This window comes from Ambystoma mexicanum, chromosome 5q, assembly GCF_040938575.1.
Source record: "Ambystoma mexicanum isolate Mex_15411 chromosome 5q, UKY_AmexF1_1, whole genome shotgun sequence".
NCBI classification, from domain to species: domain Eukaryota; kingdom Metazoa; phylum Chordata; class Amphibia; order Caudata; family Ambystomatidae; genus Ambystoma; species Ambystoma mexicanum.
The window spans coordinates 118,439,332-118,457,139 of NC_090933.1; the positions used below are offsets into that span (position 1 = coordinate 118,439,332).

Here is a 17,808-nt window from a genome sequence, read left to right on the forward strand (position 1 = left end):
GAGAGCGTTAACCTTTGGGGTTCTACAGGAGAAGAGAAAGGGAAGAAGAGAGAGAGATTCAATAACCCAGTTCCTTAATCCCATATTTTCTATCTGCAGACATCTTACCCTTCGAGTCAGACATACAGTGCACAGAGGTCCAGCCCAAAGAGCCAGCCGTGTGTTACACATCACCTTTGAAGATACGGTATACGCCCAGTCAAGACCGGCGCCTCTACGGGAATCAGGTGAGCGTTACAGCTTGCCTGGGAAATCGTCTCCTTCCAAGAAGAGAGTCTTCGGCATCGCGTCTGGGTCCATTCTTCCAAGTAATTGACCCCTGGTGCTGGTTTGTTTTATCCAGACACAGGGTTACATTGCAGGGTAGAATTTGTCGTCTACACCACAAGGGCAACTTGGATTGGCTACCCTGAAACCCTTGTACAACAAAGTGCAGAAACCTCTGATGCTCCTCGGGGATGGGGACGTGGAAGTAAGCATACTTTAGATCCAGCGATGTCAGGAAATCCCCTTCCTCCAGTTGGTCGAGTACGTGTTGCAACGTGACCATCCTGCATTTTTGGAACTTGAGGTACTTGTTTAGACGCTGCAGGTCGAGAATGGGCCTTCAGCCCCTGGTCTTTTTTACTAAGAAGTTTCTGGAGTAAAAGCCAGAGCCCCGGAGTCAGCTTGGAACCAGCTCTATTGCCCCTTTTCTTAGCATGGCCTGTACCTCCTGCAGGAGTTGTGGGATTTGCTGCTCCTGCCGGGTCGCCTGCGGAATCCGTGGACACTTGTGTTTAAATTCTAGAGTGTGTCCCTAGGCGAGAGCATCCAGCAGTGAAGATCTGCTCCCACTCGTTGACGAAGCCCACCAGGCAGCCTCCCACCGTTGTGCATGGGTCGGGCCCGACATCCTGGCCAGTTCAATCCTGCTTCAGGCCTGTGTGCTGCCTTGGGAGCACCGACAATGGCATCTGACTTAGAACGACCCCTGTAGGCCCACTGGGACGTGGAAAGGGAGGGTCGCCAGTACGAGGAGGAACCCCAGCCGAAACCTTTAGACAATCTTTTGGTTTTGCCACCTGAGGTACAAAAGGAAGGCCGATGCTGCTGTAGGATGCCTAGGGCCCGTGCCGTCTCAGTGTCAGTCTTGATAGCCTGTAAATACTCATCGCTGGCCTTCCCAAAGCGATTGTCTCTATCGAAAGGCATGTCCAGGACCCTCATCTGAACTGCCTGTTGAAAATTGGTGGCCTTCAGTCAACCACGACGGTGGAGGCAGTCACAGTTTCCCATCTGTTGGAACCCCGTATCCACGATGTCCTGGCCCACGGTGACGGCATGGTCCGATGCCACGTCGCCCTCTTGGAAAATCTCCAGCGCTTCGACCCGCTTGTCGTTGGGGAGAAATTCCAGCAGCAGTGCCATCTTGTAACAGCTCCCTGTCGTACCAGGCCAGGATTACTAGAGCATTCGCTGCCTTGACCGTCGTCACCGCTGAGTAATTCACCTTTCTAACGTGTAGCATCCAACTTATTCCCCACGCTGTCCGGGGGAACGGAGGCCCATGATGTCATGCGCCGCCGAGCCGATTGGCGGTTACTTCCGCGATGGAAGCTCCGGCGCCGACCGTAGTGTCCAGCACGTGGTGTTTGCGTGCAGTCACGGTCTAGTCTTCCTATAGCTTGGCGATCGCTGGGAGGTACTTAAGTCTTCCTCTCCCAGCGATCATTGCGTTGCAACCCTCAGTAGTTTCCGCTTCTGACTTTTGGGTGAGATGCTAGTTTTCAGCTTGCGGCTTCGCCGCCCTGTCTTTTCATTTTATCGCTCCTCGCGATACCTCTTGTTCTACCGCCATTTTCCCCCTCTCTTTCGCTTTCCCTTCCTGGTCTTGGGTCTGCTCCTCTCTCTGTTCCGGCAGCTCGCCCATGCTCCTTGCGGACACTCTCTCTCTCTCTCTCTCTCTCTCCCTCTCTTGCTCCTGGGTACAGTGACCGCTCGAGTATTCCTACTTGAGTCGCCCTTAGGCGCTCCCCTTTGTTGTGAGAGCGTTCTCTGGTCGCCTTCGCCTGCGGCTCTGCTCCGCCACCTCAGCCCGTAGTGACAATCACCCATCACTTCGTCTACTGCTGGACCATCATTCTTCTCAAGAAGACTTCGGCTCGACTTCCTGTCTCGCAAGGGTTTTTTGTGCCAAGAAGGCTTTTTCCCTTGTCGTCTACTACGGGAGAGGAGTCCCAGGACTGCTTGTTTTCAAGCATTCACTGTGGCTTCCTCTCGTGGTAGGCAAGTTTCTTCATCCTCAAGGAGAGATCTCTGCGCCCGTCGGCGTCTCAATACAGACGAATTGGAGGATTACCATTCAGGTGAGGAGGGGAAAGGAAAGGAATTGGACAGATTGCAACGCCCAGAAACTAAGATGTCGGCAGAGGAACAGATCCAGGAACTCTGGAAGGCGGTTCAGGGTTTATCCCAAGAGTTGCAGACCGTCAAGACTGAAAACGTAGTCCTACGACAGCTTGCCACTACCCGAGAGGTTCCGCCTGCCGAACTACCTCCCATGACGCTCCCTTCAGGGAAGTTTGACGGTTCACCAAAGAAGATAAAAGAATTCTTGGAAGCGTGTGTGGTGTACTTTACCTTTAGGCCTCGTGCTTTTGCCACCGATCAATCCAAAGTTGGGTTTTTGATCTCAAACATGACGGGCAATGCCCTTGCTTGGGCCACACCGTTGGTCACCAGTGCCAACCCCATACTTCATGACTTTACAGGGTTCCAGGGTCTACTAAAACAGACATTTGAGCGACCGGAACTAACATTTACTGCCAGCGAGGATTTGTTGGATGTAAGACAAGAGGCCTCAGATGTTCTTACCTACATATCACGATTCAAGGCTCTGGCTGCAGAAGCAGGGTGGCCGGAACAAGCCCAGTACGCCATATTCAGAAGGGGCCTTCGAGAAGAGATTAAAGACGAGCTAGCTAGGTCCTCCCGACCACCAACTTTCTCTGATTTGCTATCTTCCACATTACAGATTGAGTACCGCCTTCAGGAACGCCGAGCTGAACGCCGCAAGCACCGCCTCGCAACGGGTTCACCAGCTTTCACTCCGTCTACGTCCTCTTCCTACTCCTCCTCCCATTCCTGCGAAGAACCAATGCAGATTGGGGCTACCAGAGGTCCTCTTCCGTTTGCTGAGCGAAGACGGAGAAAAGAAAAAGGACTGTGTGCCTATTGCGGATCAGAGCAACACCTAATTAAGGAGTGCCCGGTGGTACCGACTAAGTCACAGGGAAACGAAAATCCTCGGCGCCAGTAGGGACATGGTTCCGAGGATCACCTTGCAATTTCCTACGTCCCTACGTTTCTCTCTCTGTATCTGCTCCTAGCACTCCTAACACTCAGGAAGATTCCAGACTAATGGTGATTCCGGTATGTATCGAATCCCGGGGGAAATCCCTAGATGCTCTCGCCCTCTTGGACTGTGGGGCTGCTGGTAACTTTGTGGACACTCTATGGGCTGAGAAGGTGGGTCTTCATAGAGTAGCCCGTAAGGAGGATCAAAAAGTAGAAGGGGTGGACGGGTCTCCCCTCTCTTCGGGTCCAATCACACATACCACGGAGGAACTAGGAGTCACCATTTTTCAACATACCGAGGTGCTCAAGTTCGACATCATCCGAGCAGCCCATTTTCGATCATTCTAGGAATAACTTGGCTGCGCAAGCACAATCCTCAGGTAGACTGGACCAGTAACCAGTTGAGTTTCTTGTCTCACTTTTGTAGACAGCATTGTTTCTCAAAGTCATTCCTGAACACTCATCAGACCGCAACTATATTAACAAGTGACCATGTGGGTATCCATGCTTTACCACATTTCTGTTTACCTTATCAGGAGGTCTTCAAGGAAACTATACCGGCGAAACTGCCTCCTCATAGACCGGAAGATTGTTCTTTGGAACTAGAACCAAATGCTTTGGTCCCTTTCAGCCGGATGTTCTCCTTAACTCAATCTGAGAGACAAGTATTAAAGGGATATTTGGATACTAATCTGCAAAACGGTCTTATTCAACCCTCCAAGTCTCCGGCAGGAGCCTCTTTGTTTTTCATAAAAAAGAAGGACTCTCCCGATTTGCGTCCTTGCATTGACTACAGAGGACTCAATAAGGTGACCATAAAAGATCGTTACCCCATGCCCCTCATATCTGAAATCATAGAGGCTGTTCAAGGGGCTTGCATTTTCACCAAACTGGACTTACGTAATGCATACCATCTGCTTCGCATTGCCAAGGGTGATGAATGGAAGACGGCGTTTCGCACCCCGTTCGGCCTTTACGAATACAAAGTTATGCCATTCGGATTGGTGAATGCCCCGGCTATTTTTCAGCGGTTCATGGACCGAATATTTTCCGATCTACTCTTGGTCACGGTCATCGTCTATCTGGATGACATTTTGGTTTATTCATCAGATCTGGATTCCCATATCCTTCATGTGTCTCAAGTACTAGAGCGTCTTCAGCAATACAAACTTCTGGTTAAACCAGAGAAGTGCGTGTTTGCAGCCTCCTCAGTGCACTATCTGGGATATGTTCTCTCCAAGGATGGTATTTCAATGGATGCAAGCAAAGTTAAGGCCATACTGGGTTGGTCCTCCCCTGGTAACGTTAAGGAAGTACAAAGGTTTCTTGGACTCTCGAACTTTTACAGAAGATTCATACCAAACTTTTCTGAGGTAGTTCTTCCCATCACAAGTCTCTTGAGGAAAGAGTCAGGACCTTTCTTGTGGTCACCTAAAGCTGAACAGGCCTTTAGTGATCTAAAGAGATTGTTCTGTTCAGCTCCGGTTCTTCGTCATCCAGACCAAAACCTACAGTTCATCGTGGAAACGGATGCATCTGCCTTGGCTATAGGGGCAGTACTATTGCAAACCTACAATACTGAAGAACATCCAGTCGCATATCTCTCCAAAACATTGTCCCCCAGTCAACTCAATTATTCCGTTCTCGAGAAGGAACTGCTCGCAATGAAACTGGCTTGTGAAGAGTGGCGACATCTACTGATGGGAGCACGCCATCCCTTTATCATTAGGACCGATCATAAGAATCTCAAGGTCTTACAAAACATGGAGTGCGTAAATTCTAGGCAGGCCAGATGGGCTTATTTCTTTGCCCAATACGACTTCCATATCACTTATGTACCTGGCACCTCTAATAAGGTGGCAGATGCCTTGTCCAGGAAAGAGATTCCCGGGGAGAGTGCCCTTCATCATCGGGAGACCATGTTCAGAAGGAATAAGATCCTGGGGTTTACCAATGTGTTCTTTCAAGAAATTAAGACCGCTATAACTTCAGAAAGATCGACATCTCCGAGACCACAAGGAAAGGCATATACGGAGAGGGAAGGTTTTGTGTTTTTTGGGAACAGACTGTACATTCCAGAGGGTCCTTGGCGCAAGAAGATCATTCGGTGGTGCCATGATTCACTGACGGCGGGTCATAGAGGAGTGCTTAACACAACCGAACTCATCGCAAGAAGGTTTTTCTGGCCAAAGTTAAAAAGAGATACTAAAGACTACGTCAAGGCTTGCCCGATATGTGCTAGAGCCAAATACCCTTCTGGGAGACCCTTAGGCTTACTTACTCAAGCAGAATTGCCAACACGCCCATGGGGTCTCATATCCACCGATTTCATTGTGGATCTACCAATGTCTGATTCCTGTACATGCATCATGGTGACGATTGACACTTTCACCAAGTTGGCACATTTTTCTCCGCTACCTGGACTACCTACCGCCACTCAAATGGCGGAGACCTTTACTAGAGACGTCTTTAGACTGCATGGCCTACCAGATAAGATCATTTCCGACAGAGGCAGTCAGTACGTCTCAAACTTCTGGAAAGCATTGTGCTCTAGGGTCGGCATAGAAAGGGCTCTTTCTTCTGGTTTTCACCCTCAGTCGAACGGCCAGACGGAACGACTGAATGCCACCCTAGAGCAATATTTGAGATGCTATATTAACCAACATCAGGATAACTGGGTATCTCTATTACCCACAGCGGAATTTGTGTATAACAATTCCACCCATTCCGCTATAGGTCTCACTCCTTTTTTTTGCACGTACGGAGTGCATCCTCGATCAATTTTTCCTCTGATTCCGGTGCCCACCAATTCTCCCACTAGGGAATCAGTTCTCCAGTCCATTGGGGAAGCGCATAAAACGGCTAAGTGCAGTCTACAAAGGAGCAGAATCCGAAACAAGGAACAGGCTGACAAACACCGGCAGGTTTGCCCCGATTGGCAACCGGGGGACAAGGTGTGGCTCTCTACCAAGTTCCTACCTCGATGGGTTCACCCTTCCAAACTTTCTCCTCGCTTTCTAGGACCTTTTTCCATTCTATCTAAAATCAATCCTGTTTCTTTCAAATTGAAGCTGCCTCCTCCTCTCAATCGCATTCACCCTGTTTTTCACTCCTCTCTACTCAAACCCTTCACTCAAAATCCTCACCAACGATTCCCTCCTCGTTTTCATATTCAGGGTTCTGGGGGTGCTAAGGAGTACGAAGTTGCAGCTATCCGTGACTCCAGATTCTACAGAGGTCGATTAGAATATCTAGTCTCGTGGAAGGGTTACCCGGTGTCGGAGGACTCCTGGGAACCGGTCTCCAACATCCATGCCCCCCGATTGCTGAGAGGTTTCCATCAGTGTTTTCCAGGTAAACCTGGGGGATTTCGTCCTGGAAGGGGGCATACTGTCATGCGCCGCCGAGCCGATTGGCGGTTACTTCCGCGATGGAAGCTCCGGCGCCGACCGTAGTGTCCAGCACGTGGTGTTGTTTGCGTGCAGTCACGGTCTAGTCTTCCTATAGCTTGGCGATCGCTGGGAGGTACTTAAGTCTTCCTCTCCCAGCGATCATTGCGTTGCAACCCTCAGTAGTTTCCGCTTCTGACTTTTGGGTGAGACGCTAGTTTTCAGCTTGCGGCTTCGCCGCCCTGTCTTTTCATTTTATCGCTCCTCGCGATACCTCTTGTTCTACCGCCATTTTCCCCCTCTCTTTCGCTTTCCCTTCCTGGTCTTGGGTCTGCTCCTCTCTCTGTTCCGGCAGCTCGCCCATGCTCCTTGCGGACACTCTCTCTCTCTCTCTCTCTCTCTCTCCCTCTCTTGCTCCTGGGTACAGTGACCGCTCGAGTATTCCTACTTGAGTCGCCCTTAGGCGCTCCCCTTTGTTGTGAGAGCGTTCTCTGGTCGCCTTCGCCTGCGGCTCTGCTCCGCCACCTCAGCCCGTAGAGACAATCACCCATCACTTCGTCTACTGCTGGACCATCATTCTGCTCAAGAAGACTTCGGCTCGACTTCCTGTCTCGCAAGGGTTTTTTGTGCCAAGAAGGCTTTTTCCCTTGTCGTCTACTACGGGAGAGGAGTCCCAGGACTGCTTGTTTTCAAGCATTCACTGTGGCTTCCTCTCGTGGTAGGCAAGTTTCTTCATCCTCAAGGATAGATCTCTGCGCCCGTCGGCGTCTCAATACAGACGAATTGGAGGATTACCATTCAGGTGAGGAGGGGAAAGGAAAGGAATTGGACACATGATGATGGATTTGATGACTTCTTCCTCGCAGCCGCTGAGACCACACAGTCCGGGCAGGGCTGCGACCGCAAGCACTTGGGTGCAGACTCCGGCACCCAGTATTTCGTCTTCAGCCTGTCTCTTATCGCCGGGGCCGAGGCGGATTCCTCAGCAGCGCCAGTGTGAGGAAAAAGGGGCTGTTGGGCCTGAAAAGCAGTTTTAAAAAGGATGTTTGGGGTGAAATCAGGCAAAAATCTACAATCCTCATGATCCTTTGGGGTGGCATATGGTCCGGAATTAGGCATGTGTGCTGAATTGGCTATTTAAGGCATCCCTTGGCCAGTGCTGCCTGTTGGTGATTGTTGGCATGGCAGGCATTGGCCGGAGGGAGCAGGTGTGCAGACAATGCACGTGTATGCAGCAATACACGCAGGACCCGGACCAGACGGTGAAACTGACAGGACTCGGGCATTCCAAGCAGCATTCCGTTCCCCAATGGGACGGAGCAGGAGCACGGCAGAAGTCCGTTCAAGGCGGCAGCATCTTTGCCTGGGGAGGAGGCGGAGAGCCCACCCAGGCCTCAGTTAAGTGTTTAATGGAACAAATATCATGCAGTAGTGTTTTCTGTTGGGTGTGGTACACACCGTTGGGAAGCATTTAATCAACCTATCCTCACAACAGTGTGGATTCACATGCCATTCAAACCGCACATGGTTTTGTACCAAGCAGTACAAACTAATATTAGGCATTCTGCCGTTTGAAGAGAACGCAAATGTTCTGAGTGTTGGGGCAGTAATCAATGCATGACGTGATGTAACGCTATGTTTGTTTGTGGCTGCTCATTGAGTCCATTTCATGTTTGTAGCAAGTCATTATGTTCCAAACCAACTTCTGATTCTAAACCAAGTCCTGGTGCCACAGTAAGAGGTTGAGTGACACTCTTGGGGCACTACTAAATGAGAAGGATACTGTTGCCTGTGTTCTTGTTCATATGTGTACGTTTGTCACAGCCATGGCCTAATTTCATTCATGCTTTTCTGTGCTTATATTTGTTGCTTACTCAGTGGATGTATATGAATGCTTGACAAGAGAGTTGATATTCTAATCAAGAAGGGTACGGACTACTTAGAAACTCTAGGTTGAGACAAGTTATGCTGCATGGTCTGGTTCTGTTTTCCCTGTGTTTCCCCAGTCCTATCCATTATAAAGTTTCCTAAACCTGTTTCGAGTTACCCCAAACACCCCCTACCTATCCACAACCTAACCCTCTTCCCCCCCTTTGGCTTCCTCGAGGTACCTGTGAATATCCAAATCAGGAGCCTGTGCCAACCTAGGTTGGAGGGGTCAACTGCATTTGGCTTCCGTGGCTAGAAAGTAGTTGTGCGATACTCCACGGGTGTGACAGCCGGGGCCTCATCACAGACGTCGTCCAGGAGCGGCACTGCTAGATTGGTCTTCCTCGTCACCTGTCGGTGTTGATAAAGGAACCCTTCCTTCTTGGTCTCCTCTGGCATCAGCTGGAAGAGCTCTGACGCTCAGGTGACCAGCCCGTGGAACGATCCGACTTCGTCTGGTGGGGAAGCTCCCGGCAGAGGGGAGACTCCACCTCAGTCATCGTCTGTGTCCACCGGCGCCATGTCTGTCCCTGTATCCCTACAAGGGGAGGGCAGGTGAGGCAGTTGACGCATTGTGGGATGGTGTTTCCTCCTCTTTGCCGCCACTGGGGTGCGGTCGGCATCCTCCTCTGGATCTCTCACCAGCGTGAGGAGAGCTGACAATGTCCAGCGACACGTCTGGGAGGTGGAGGGAGAGTAGGCTTGCTGGGCCCCAGGGCCTACGTTGTCGTCGCTGGCACTGCCATTGTCATCGTCCCTATCGACGATCTCAGAGTCGTCTGCCTCCAAGGCGTTTCGATCATCGTTCCCCACGTCCTCCAGGACCGTGTGAACAGACACCATGTCCTCTTCATCGGAAAAAGAAGAAATCTCTGTGCCCTGTAGCACGGTAGAGGTTTTCACTGCCCCCCTCCCTTCTTTGCGTCCTGAGGGGTTGGGGCTGGGCTCATGGCCAGCATCCTCTTCTCCGGTGTCTTCTCCACTGGCTTGGCCAGAGCCTCCCACCTGGGAGGAGGGACCACTCTGGGCATTGCAGGGGTCCCCTGGACTGGGTCAGCCCCTTTCACCTTCAAGAGGGCAGCCGCCACCAGCTCGATCATCAATGACTACTTCTCCTGGCCCACCTGGGCCTTCAGGGATAGGTCGGGCCACCTTACCTGCGTCTTTGTCTTCTCCCGCTTCTCCAGCAGTTTCCCCAAGTTAGCTATGTAGAGAAGGAGCCAAGTACCCCACCTCAACCATCTCGCTCATATTGCCTACATGTTGGGAACCAGAGTGCGAGACACATGCAGAACCATTGAAAATACAGATACTGAGGCAAATCCTGGAAGCAAGGTTCCAATTGAGAAAGCCCTACCTACATACACAACAGTATGATGGTCATTTGGATGAGATCCCGGAAGAAACAGAGCGAATGCCCAGAAGAACAGAATGGTGACTTCACACGAAGCAAGCCTGATGTACGTAGAAGAGATGCATAAACAAGAGAATGCAGATATTCTATAAGGCATCAACAAAGTATCAAAGATAAATCACATCTTGGGCTCAAGATCAAGAGGCTTATGCTACAGAAACAATGAAGATATCAAGTCATTTTACACATGTACTTATCCAAAGAAATGAAAGCAAACAAAGTATTCTTGAGGCTAGCTATATAGTGAATAGATTGCGGCAAGCGCCAATGTATACATTTATAGGAGCAAGTAAAGAATGGATATTTCCACTACGTGCTATAGCAGTGCTAGACCAGAAAGGAAAGGCCTCTGTTCCAGTGTGTAAAAGTACTAGGGAGGATTATCAAGAGCTAAATGATTACCTGGATAGTACAGCACACTTGGGGAACAACATTTGGTATCAGCATATGAAGGAAGTGAGAAGGAGTACCTCTAAGGAGGAATGCATTGTATGTGCACTTCTGCCTTATAGCATGGGGAAGTCCAAGATCTTCATAGCTATTGAAATAGAGAATGTGCAGTCTGGATGTCTATCATACATAGCAGTTTGCCATACAAGAGGCCAGTTCATGGGGTCGAACGGCCTCAAAAGGGCAAATGAATGGACAGACCCAAGACAAAGAAGACTATGTCCAAGACACGAAGACAAGAAACAAGGTGCACACCAAGAATCATGTGATCCAATATGAAAAGCCTGGAATGAAAGGAGCTGAACTCAGATGGGAAGTAAACAGAAGCCTTGAGAGTCCAGGAAAATCTGCAGAAGAAATTTGTAGATGGAAGAACAGAGGCCAGATACAGATTTGGGGATCAGTGTTATCACCAGATGGATGGGAAGCAGGAGGAGTGGTCATCTGCAGAGCCTTGGTAGTCATTGGTTGTGATCAGCCATCCATTGACATAGTGCAGAATGGATGTAAGACTCTATGGCCAAGACTTGCTAAACTACTAACCTGGGTGGAAGATAAAGGAAGACCCTTGCAGATAGTGCCTCTGGAAAGTGCAAAGCTGTGCTCCAGAAACAAATGGCACAAGAAAAGTCAGAGAGAAGTAGAACTGTGGTTGAATCTTTGATATACCAGGAATGAACATTGGAACAACATTAATTATGGATCATTACTGGGTTTGTGGATTCAGAGTTTATATGAAGCTGCCCAAGGTTTGGGGAGGAAGATGCTCACTAGTAAATGTCCATGTTCCAGGATTGGAGATTCCTAAAAGTGACTTAAGCCTTGATAGCTTTCCTAAAGCAGATGCTCACCTGAGGAAGAAGAGATCTGTGGAACTTATTAATAGAATGAAGAGAGATAATTACTTCTCAGACAAGTCAATAGAATCTTTTGACTCCATCCCATATGAGCACAGATTGTTCAGCCAGACTTCGTCGATATTCACGTTGATCTTTATGCCTAGTATCCAGGTTGGAGAAAATTCTAAATGGCTGCAGATTACCAGATGGGAGTTGCTGCAGACATTCTATACTACCATAAAGGGATTCAATGCTATCAGAGAAGAGATGAGTGCAATACCACTGATGACACTCCAGAATAGATGTGCCCTGGACATGATTACAGCTATGGATGGAGGTGTTTTTGCAAAAATCGGGAAATCATGTTGCATTCATACATTCTCATGATGACGAGAATCGGACCTTAACAGAGGCCATAGAGATGCTGACAAAGCTACACGTCCAGATGAGAGACGAAGTGGAAGACATTGCTGATGATAGCTGGTTTGGAGTGCTCTTTTCTTGGGTTCCAGAATGGATGCCATACATGTTAAAGTTCCTTGGAGCCCTGATTGTGGTGTGTTGCTTGGTTTCTGTGTGATTAGGATAATAATCTCACAATGCAAGAAGACTGCAAAGAAAGCCATAGGAATAAAATTTATGATTGATGTTGAATAAGGATGGAAGGCCAGAGATCTGACAGGCTAGTATCCATGCACCTGAGGGACAGAAGTTCCCGTATTCAAAGAACCATGAGAAGTATGTGGGAAAATGGATCTATTGCAGTGGACAGCGCATGCTCATGACTTGGAATAAGGATGAGCATGTGAAGTCAGCTGGATGCCTGAAAGGAGTCATCAAGATATGGATACCAAAGAAGCATTTCTTCAAAAGAGGATGTCTAAATATGAAAGATGATGGGAGAGTGGCTGATGAATCGCCCAGAACGGGTAGTGTAGAGAAGGAGCCAAGTACCTCCAACTCAACCGTTTCCGATTCCCAACATATAGGCAATATGGTCGAGTGTGACACACATGCTTTACCATTGAAAATACAGATACAGAGGAGAATCCTAGAAGCAAGGTTCCCATTGAGAAAGCCATACCTAGATATACGACAGTATGATGGCCAGTTGCCAGTTGCATGAGATCCCGGACGAAACAGAGCAAATGTTCGGAAGAACAGAATGGTGACATCACACAAAGCAAGCCTGGCATACATAGAAGAGATGCAGAGACAAGAGAATGCAGCTATTTTCTAAGGCATCAAGAAAGTATCAAAGATAAGTGACATCTTGGGCTCAAGATGAAGAGGCTTATGCTATAGAAACAATGAAGATATCAAGTCATTTTATACATGTACATATGCAAAGAAATGCAAGCAGACAAAGTATTCTTGAGGACAGCTATGTAGTGAATAGGTTGCGGCAAGCACCAATGTATACATATATAGGAGCACGTAAAGAATGGATGTTTCTAATACATGTTATAGCAGTGCTAGACCAGAAAATAAAGGCCTCTGTTCCAATGTGTTGCAGTTGAAAAAGCAATTGAATTAGAGAAGTAGATCTCAGAAAGGAAAGGCTGGATGAGCCAAGGTCTTATCGGACGAGGATGAACAGACATTAGCTACAAATCATGTGAAATGAAACTCCTGTTCAGAAGACCTGGCAAAAAACAAGGAAGACGTCCAGAGGTCTATTAAAAAAATAGTATTTTAAATGCACCAGAGCTCAAATTTGTGGTCTTCAGTCACATGGAGGGATGAAGTTGGACAAACATGACGAACCATACCTACGCATGAAGGCAGAGCGTGCCTTCACTCCCCTGAATTCTCCAGAGCAGAGAACATTTCCAAGGACAAGTTCAAAGTCTTAATTGACAGTAGACCACTGAGTCATGATATATGATACGGTAATTGGTGGGAAGCTATAGTTATGACCAGCTCACCAGCACATGGAAGTCTAGCCTGCGTGCTGCTAGTGTAGGTGGAAAAGTACTGAAGGGTGGAAGAGTGTCAACCAGGGGACACGTAATTAAGGGCCCTATAGTTTGTGTAACCAATGGGACGTTGTGTATTTAGTGACGTTCATAGTGACTTGTTTTAGGTGAGGGCTTTGTTGCCCCACCTGATGTTAAGGAGCCCATCATATATAGTACATATACTTAGATGTTCCCTTAGAACCAATCACTCTTCAATAGGTTTTTGTAGTTTGCCACGTAGGATGACATTAGTAAATACGTAAGTTAACGTCATCAATGATGAGTTTTAACAATAAGTTATGTTTTTTCTGAAGCAAATTGAGAGACCAAGCAGTGAGACGTCTGTTGATGTCCGTTTTACTCCCCCTTTTAGATAATTGATATTAACCGGAGTCGTTTCAATTATTGATGTTTGAGTATCTTCTGCATTCCCATTCATCTCATAATATTGCTACCTCGTCTTAAAGGGCTGGGTCGAGTACCCCAGTTCAGTCGACTTCCTCTCTGAGGAGGAGCTGGAGCGATGGCTTGAGATGGAAACCGATGGTGACGATGAGCGCACCCTGCTCATAGCTGGACCTGCAATCGTGCGGCAACCCCAAAGGAAACAGACTCGCAGAGCTTGGCCTTGTCTTGGTCCGCCACGGATGGAGCACCCTCAAAGGACTTAGAAGCCCACTCCACGGACCGGCCGATCCTGGGTGAGGCATACCCATGCCTGCCACATGGGGTAAAGGTCTTGGCGTTGAGCCACGCCGCCAATCTGCTGTGCCGATCCTTGATGGTGCGTTTGGTGAATCCCAGGCAAATCTCACAATCCGCCTCCTTGTGATCCGTATAGAGACAGTCACTGTGAGGGTTTGTCCTCCACAAACACATTGCTCAATCCGCATCTGGAACAGAGCTTGAAGAGAGAACCTCTGTCATCCTTCTCATCCGACATTGTCCGGCATGCAGTGTATGCCCAATGGCCCTCTGGAATCTTTCAAGAAAACTCGCCGATTCTTGCCCTTGAAGGGCAAAGAAAGACGCCAACAAATGGGTCGCCGCTTAACGGGCAAAGGAACGTGAGACCACACAGGATCTATTTGACAAAAATCTAACTTTTTACTCAAAAAGCACTAAAAAAATCATAAATGGGCTCACAGATCAAAACACGAAGTCTCCCAACACTTGAACGTGCGGTAAGAATCTGAAGATGGCTGCCAGAGGAGGAGCTTAGGGAGAGGGCAGTCACTGGTTGGGGGCAGTATGACCCAGAGCTCAGCAATTGGTTTAAAGGAGAAAGACAGTTTGAAAGTGAAACTTTTTTCTTTTACTGAGGATTCCCAGCCTGACGACGGGGAATATTCAGGAGCATGTGAATCCATGCCAGACCCCATGCTGGAGAACACAGACAATGCAGAACTGCTCTCCCACTGGTTTCGTTCTTGGGAGTCTGCACATAGTAGTGGTCAAGGCATACTTCTCAACTTTTTGGGACTCGCAGGTCGGTGAAACGCAAGATTTTTGTTTTGGGTGGGAAAGAGCAAATTGAAGTCAATGGAGGGGTATGGAGTCTGCTGCGAGTGTTGACTGAGTCCACAACCGGCGGTGCATAATGGGTTGAATCTGGAAAGGATGGGCGGCTGGCACTGTTTTGTAGTGCTTCAGAAGGGAGTTGTGAAGGCCTTCCATCTGTTGCCAGCGTGAGGCGTAAGAGGGCTATTGACAATAGCAAAACTCCACGCTCTTCAACAGTACAACAATGTGGATACCTCCCACTCAAGAATGTAGACGAGGGGATTACACTAGTGATGGCATGTATGATGGTATTTTGTACGTTTTATGTATGACCCCATGCATCACGTCCACAATAAAGCATATAGGGGCTATACTGGCATTACCCATTGATATCAACATCTGCCTACCTTTAACATTTTGAGGAAAAAACTTAACAGGACATTAACCAACATTTTGCCAACGAATGTCAACATTCTTCATGATAAAGGTGTATTATATGATAGATTTGCGTTTGTGGCTTTTAGTTGGTCTAATTCGTGGTAGTGTTGGGTAAGGGGCCTCGCTGGAATTACCCAACAGTACCTGGGATACCAGGAAGAGATGGGGCGGGCCACACAGCCCAACCACTGAGTCCATGTCAATAAGAAGGGACAGCAGCACCCCTGCCAACTCTGCACAGTAATGGATTTCAGTCATTTCAGCATGTCCCTTTCTTGGAGTGCCAAGTGAAATGGAAAGTACTAAGGGTATAAAAAGCCCACTGGGACGTTTCCCTCATTGTAGGCATGCCAGAAGGCTAGTTCTTGGAAATCACTCTTCAAATTTTTTGCGTTATGGTATTGGGCATTTCGATAGCGCCTATCACCTGAAGTTGAAGTATGTGGTTGAACTGTCAACATCTCCACCAGCAGTCCGATAACCGCGACTGTCACCTGCGGGGTATGTGTTGATATGTGTTGTGTGTCCATAATTATGTGATCCCACGTGCGTATCAGTGGCACTCTGCCTGCCTTCTTCTGTCAATGAAGCCCGGCTTCCTTGCTCCGGCATGTCCTCACCCTGCATGCCAGCATCTGTGGAATCATCATGTTTTGTAGGGTAAGCCTGCAAATTAAGAGCGCACATCGCGCATTTGCGCCCCTTCACCTGATTTGAGCTTAGTGCATGGGTTTTCCATTTTCACCTTCTTGGTGCTATTGTCGTGCCTCACTAGTCATGGCCTTTCAAGATGTCTGCTTTACTACTGCATTGACCGAGTGCCTGGCTTGGCCCAACTGCCCCCTCCCATTGGTTGCATTGGTCTAGAAAGGCCAATGAGAGTAACCGTGAGGCGTGAGCCGGCCCAGAGTAACCAAGGCCCACAACGAGGCCCCGGTCTACTCCCTGACGCTCCATAGCGAGTGCCATGCTGTAATACTATTTATGCCTACTAAATTGACTCTTGCGTTTGTGTGTGCTGCCGCCCTGCAACATGGGGTTAGGCTCCATGTTTATGCCCACTGTATTGACTTGCATTTGTATGTGCTGCTGCCCTGCAACATGGATTTAGGCTCTATGAATGTACTTACCTTGAACTCTCTTTTGCACTTTGCGCGTGTGGTATTACTTCTAATGTTCCTATATGATGTAATCAACTTATGCGCTTCCTATCTATAACCTGAAGCACTGTAACTAATCTCTTAAGTAAAAGCGCCTAAATACCCCTGGGTTTTGTGCGCTATATAAATAATAAATAAAAAACAAATAAATAAATTAGTATGATCGCAATGCACTGTGGGTTGAACGCCCTTAGGGACCACACTCCAGATCAGTGGAGAAAGTAGGGTGGTAAGTAGTGCGTGTGTGCGCTCAGTAGGTGTGCAGCTAGAGTGAATAACTGAAAATCACTGAAATAGTACACTGTATTAATATGAGTCTTTTTCATTCAATAAATGTAGGTTTCTTGAATCCAGACATCGAGATTTGTCCTCTCTCTTCAACGTATGGCTTCAGAAAGGATCATTTTCTGTCTCGTCCTGCCCTATTGCGGCTAGGTAGTGCCATTACCTTCTGGAATCGTCCAAGAGCTGACACTACACAACTCCAACAGTTCATGGAACCATGTAGCCACTAGAGGGCGCAAAGAGCCAACCAAGATTGCTTAAATTGCCATTCATCGAAGAGGGCGCACACATTTGTGCACAAAGTTCATGCCGAAACAAGGTTTAACATTCGCACAAAGTAAACATGAAAAAACTACCTCTCCAGCTCCCAGATCTTGGAGACGCCCTGATTCAGGTACACTTTGCAGGTGTTAATCATTTGGTTGGTGACTTTGAGAAAGAGCGAGGTCATGTGCTCCGATGTGTTGTAGTACTGCGACGTGCTGTAGATCATGCGGATGGTGTTCATCAGGCTGGGTATGTGCTCCACCATCGTTGCCTAAGGGGAAGACCTCAACTCATCAGCCGTCATCAGATCACAAAACATTTAAACAAGCGGTGGGCTCAAGACACTGCGTACAAAAGGCCTACTATCTCCCATCTCTGCGTGTTTTCCCAGGTTAAAGGTTACAGAGGCTAATGAATGCATACGCTCCCCTTCCTAAATAAAGAGTGATGAAATCACACTGTGGGAGTCTGGTGAGAGGGAGTTGGAGGTTGTGGGCACCGGGGCAGGGTCAACTTGATGGTGCAACCCTTGAAGGTGGAATAAGGAGGATCCGCCATAGCTCTCCCCCCCTCACCTTTGGGTACTTCCACCCCCTCCCCACAAAGACACTTGAACTGAGGTATAGACACAGGGGGCCTTACTACATTAGATCCCATTGAAGTGCCTGGACAGCCCAAACCGGAGATCGGAAATATGGAGCAGGTAAGGTGGGGACATGCGCCGGGAGTTGCGTCTCCCAAGGTCCCAGCTCAAATCCCAGACCAGCCAGAAACCTGCAAAGAAAGAATATTCTGGGGTACTGGTTACTACACTGACCGGCACAGAAACTGTGA

At 48.3% G+C, this 17,808-nt stretch overlaps 1 protein-coding gene across 1 annotated transcript in view; it reads right to left on the reverse strand.

Moving 5' to 3' along the window:
• The window catches only part of LOC138497282 (dynein axonemal heavy chain 5-like), a 1,499,851-nt gene that overhangs the window by 1,304,140 nt on the left and 177,903 nt on the right, over nucleotides 1–17,808 (reverse strand). Inside the window, exon 13 of the mRNA XM_069620634.1 lies at nucleotides 17,064–17,245. Coding sequence (XP_069476735.1) covers nucleotides 17,064–17,245 — 182 coding nt within the window. The remainder of the gene's footprint in view (nucleotides 1–17,063; nucleotides 17,246–17,808) is intronic.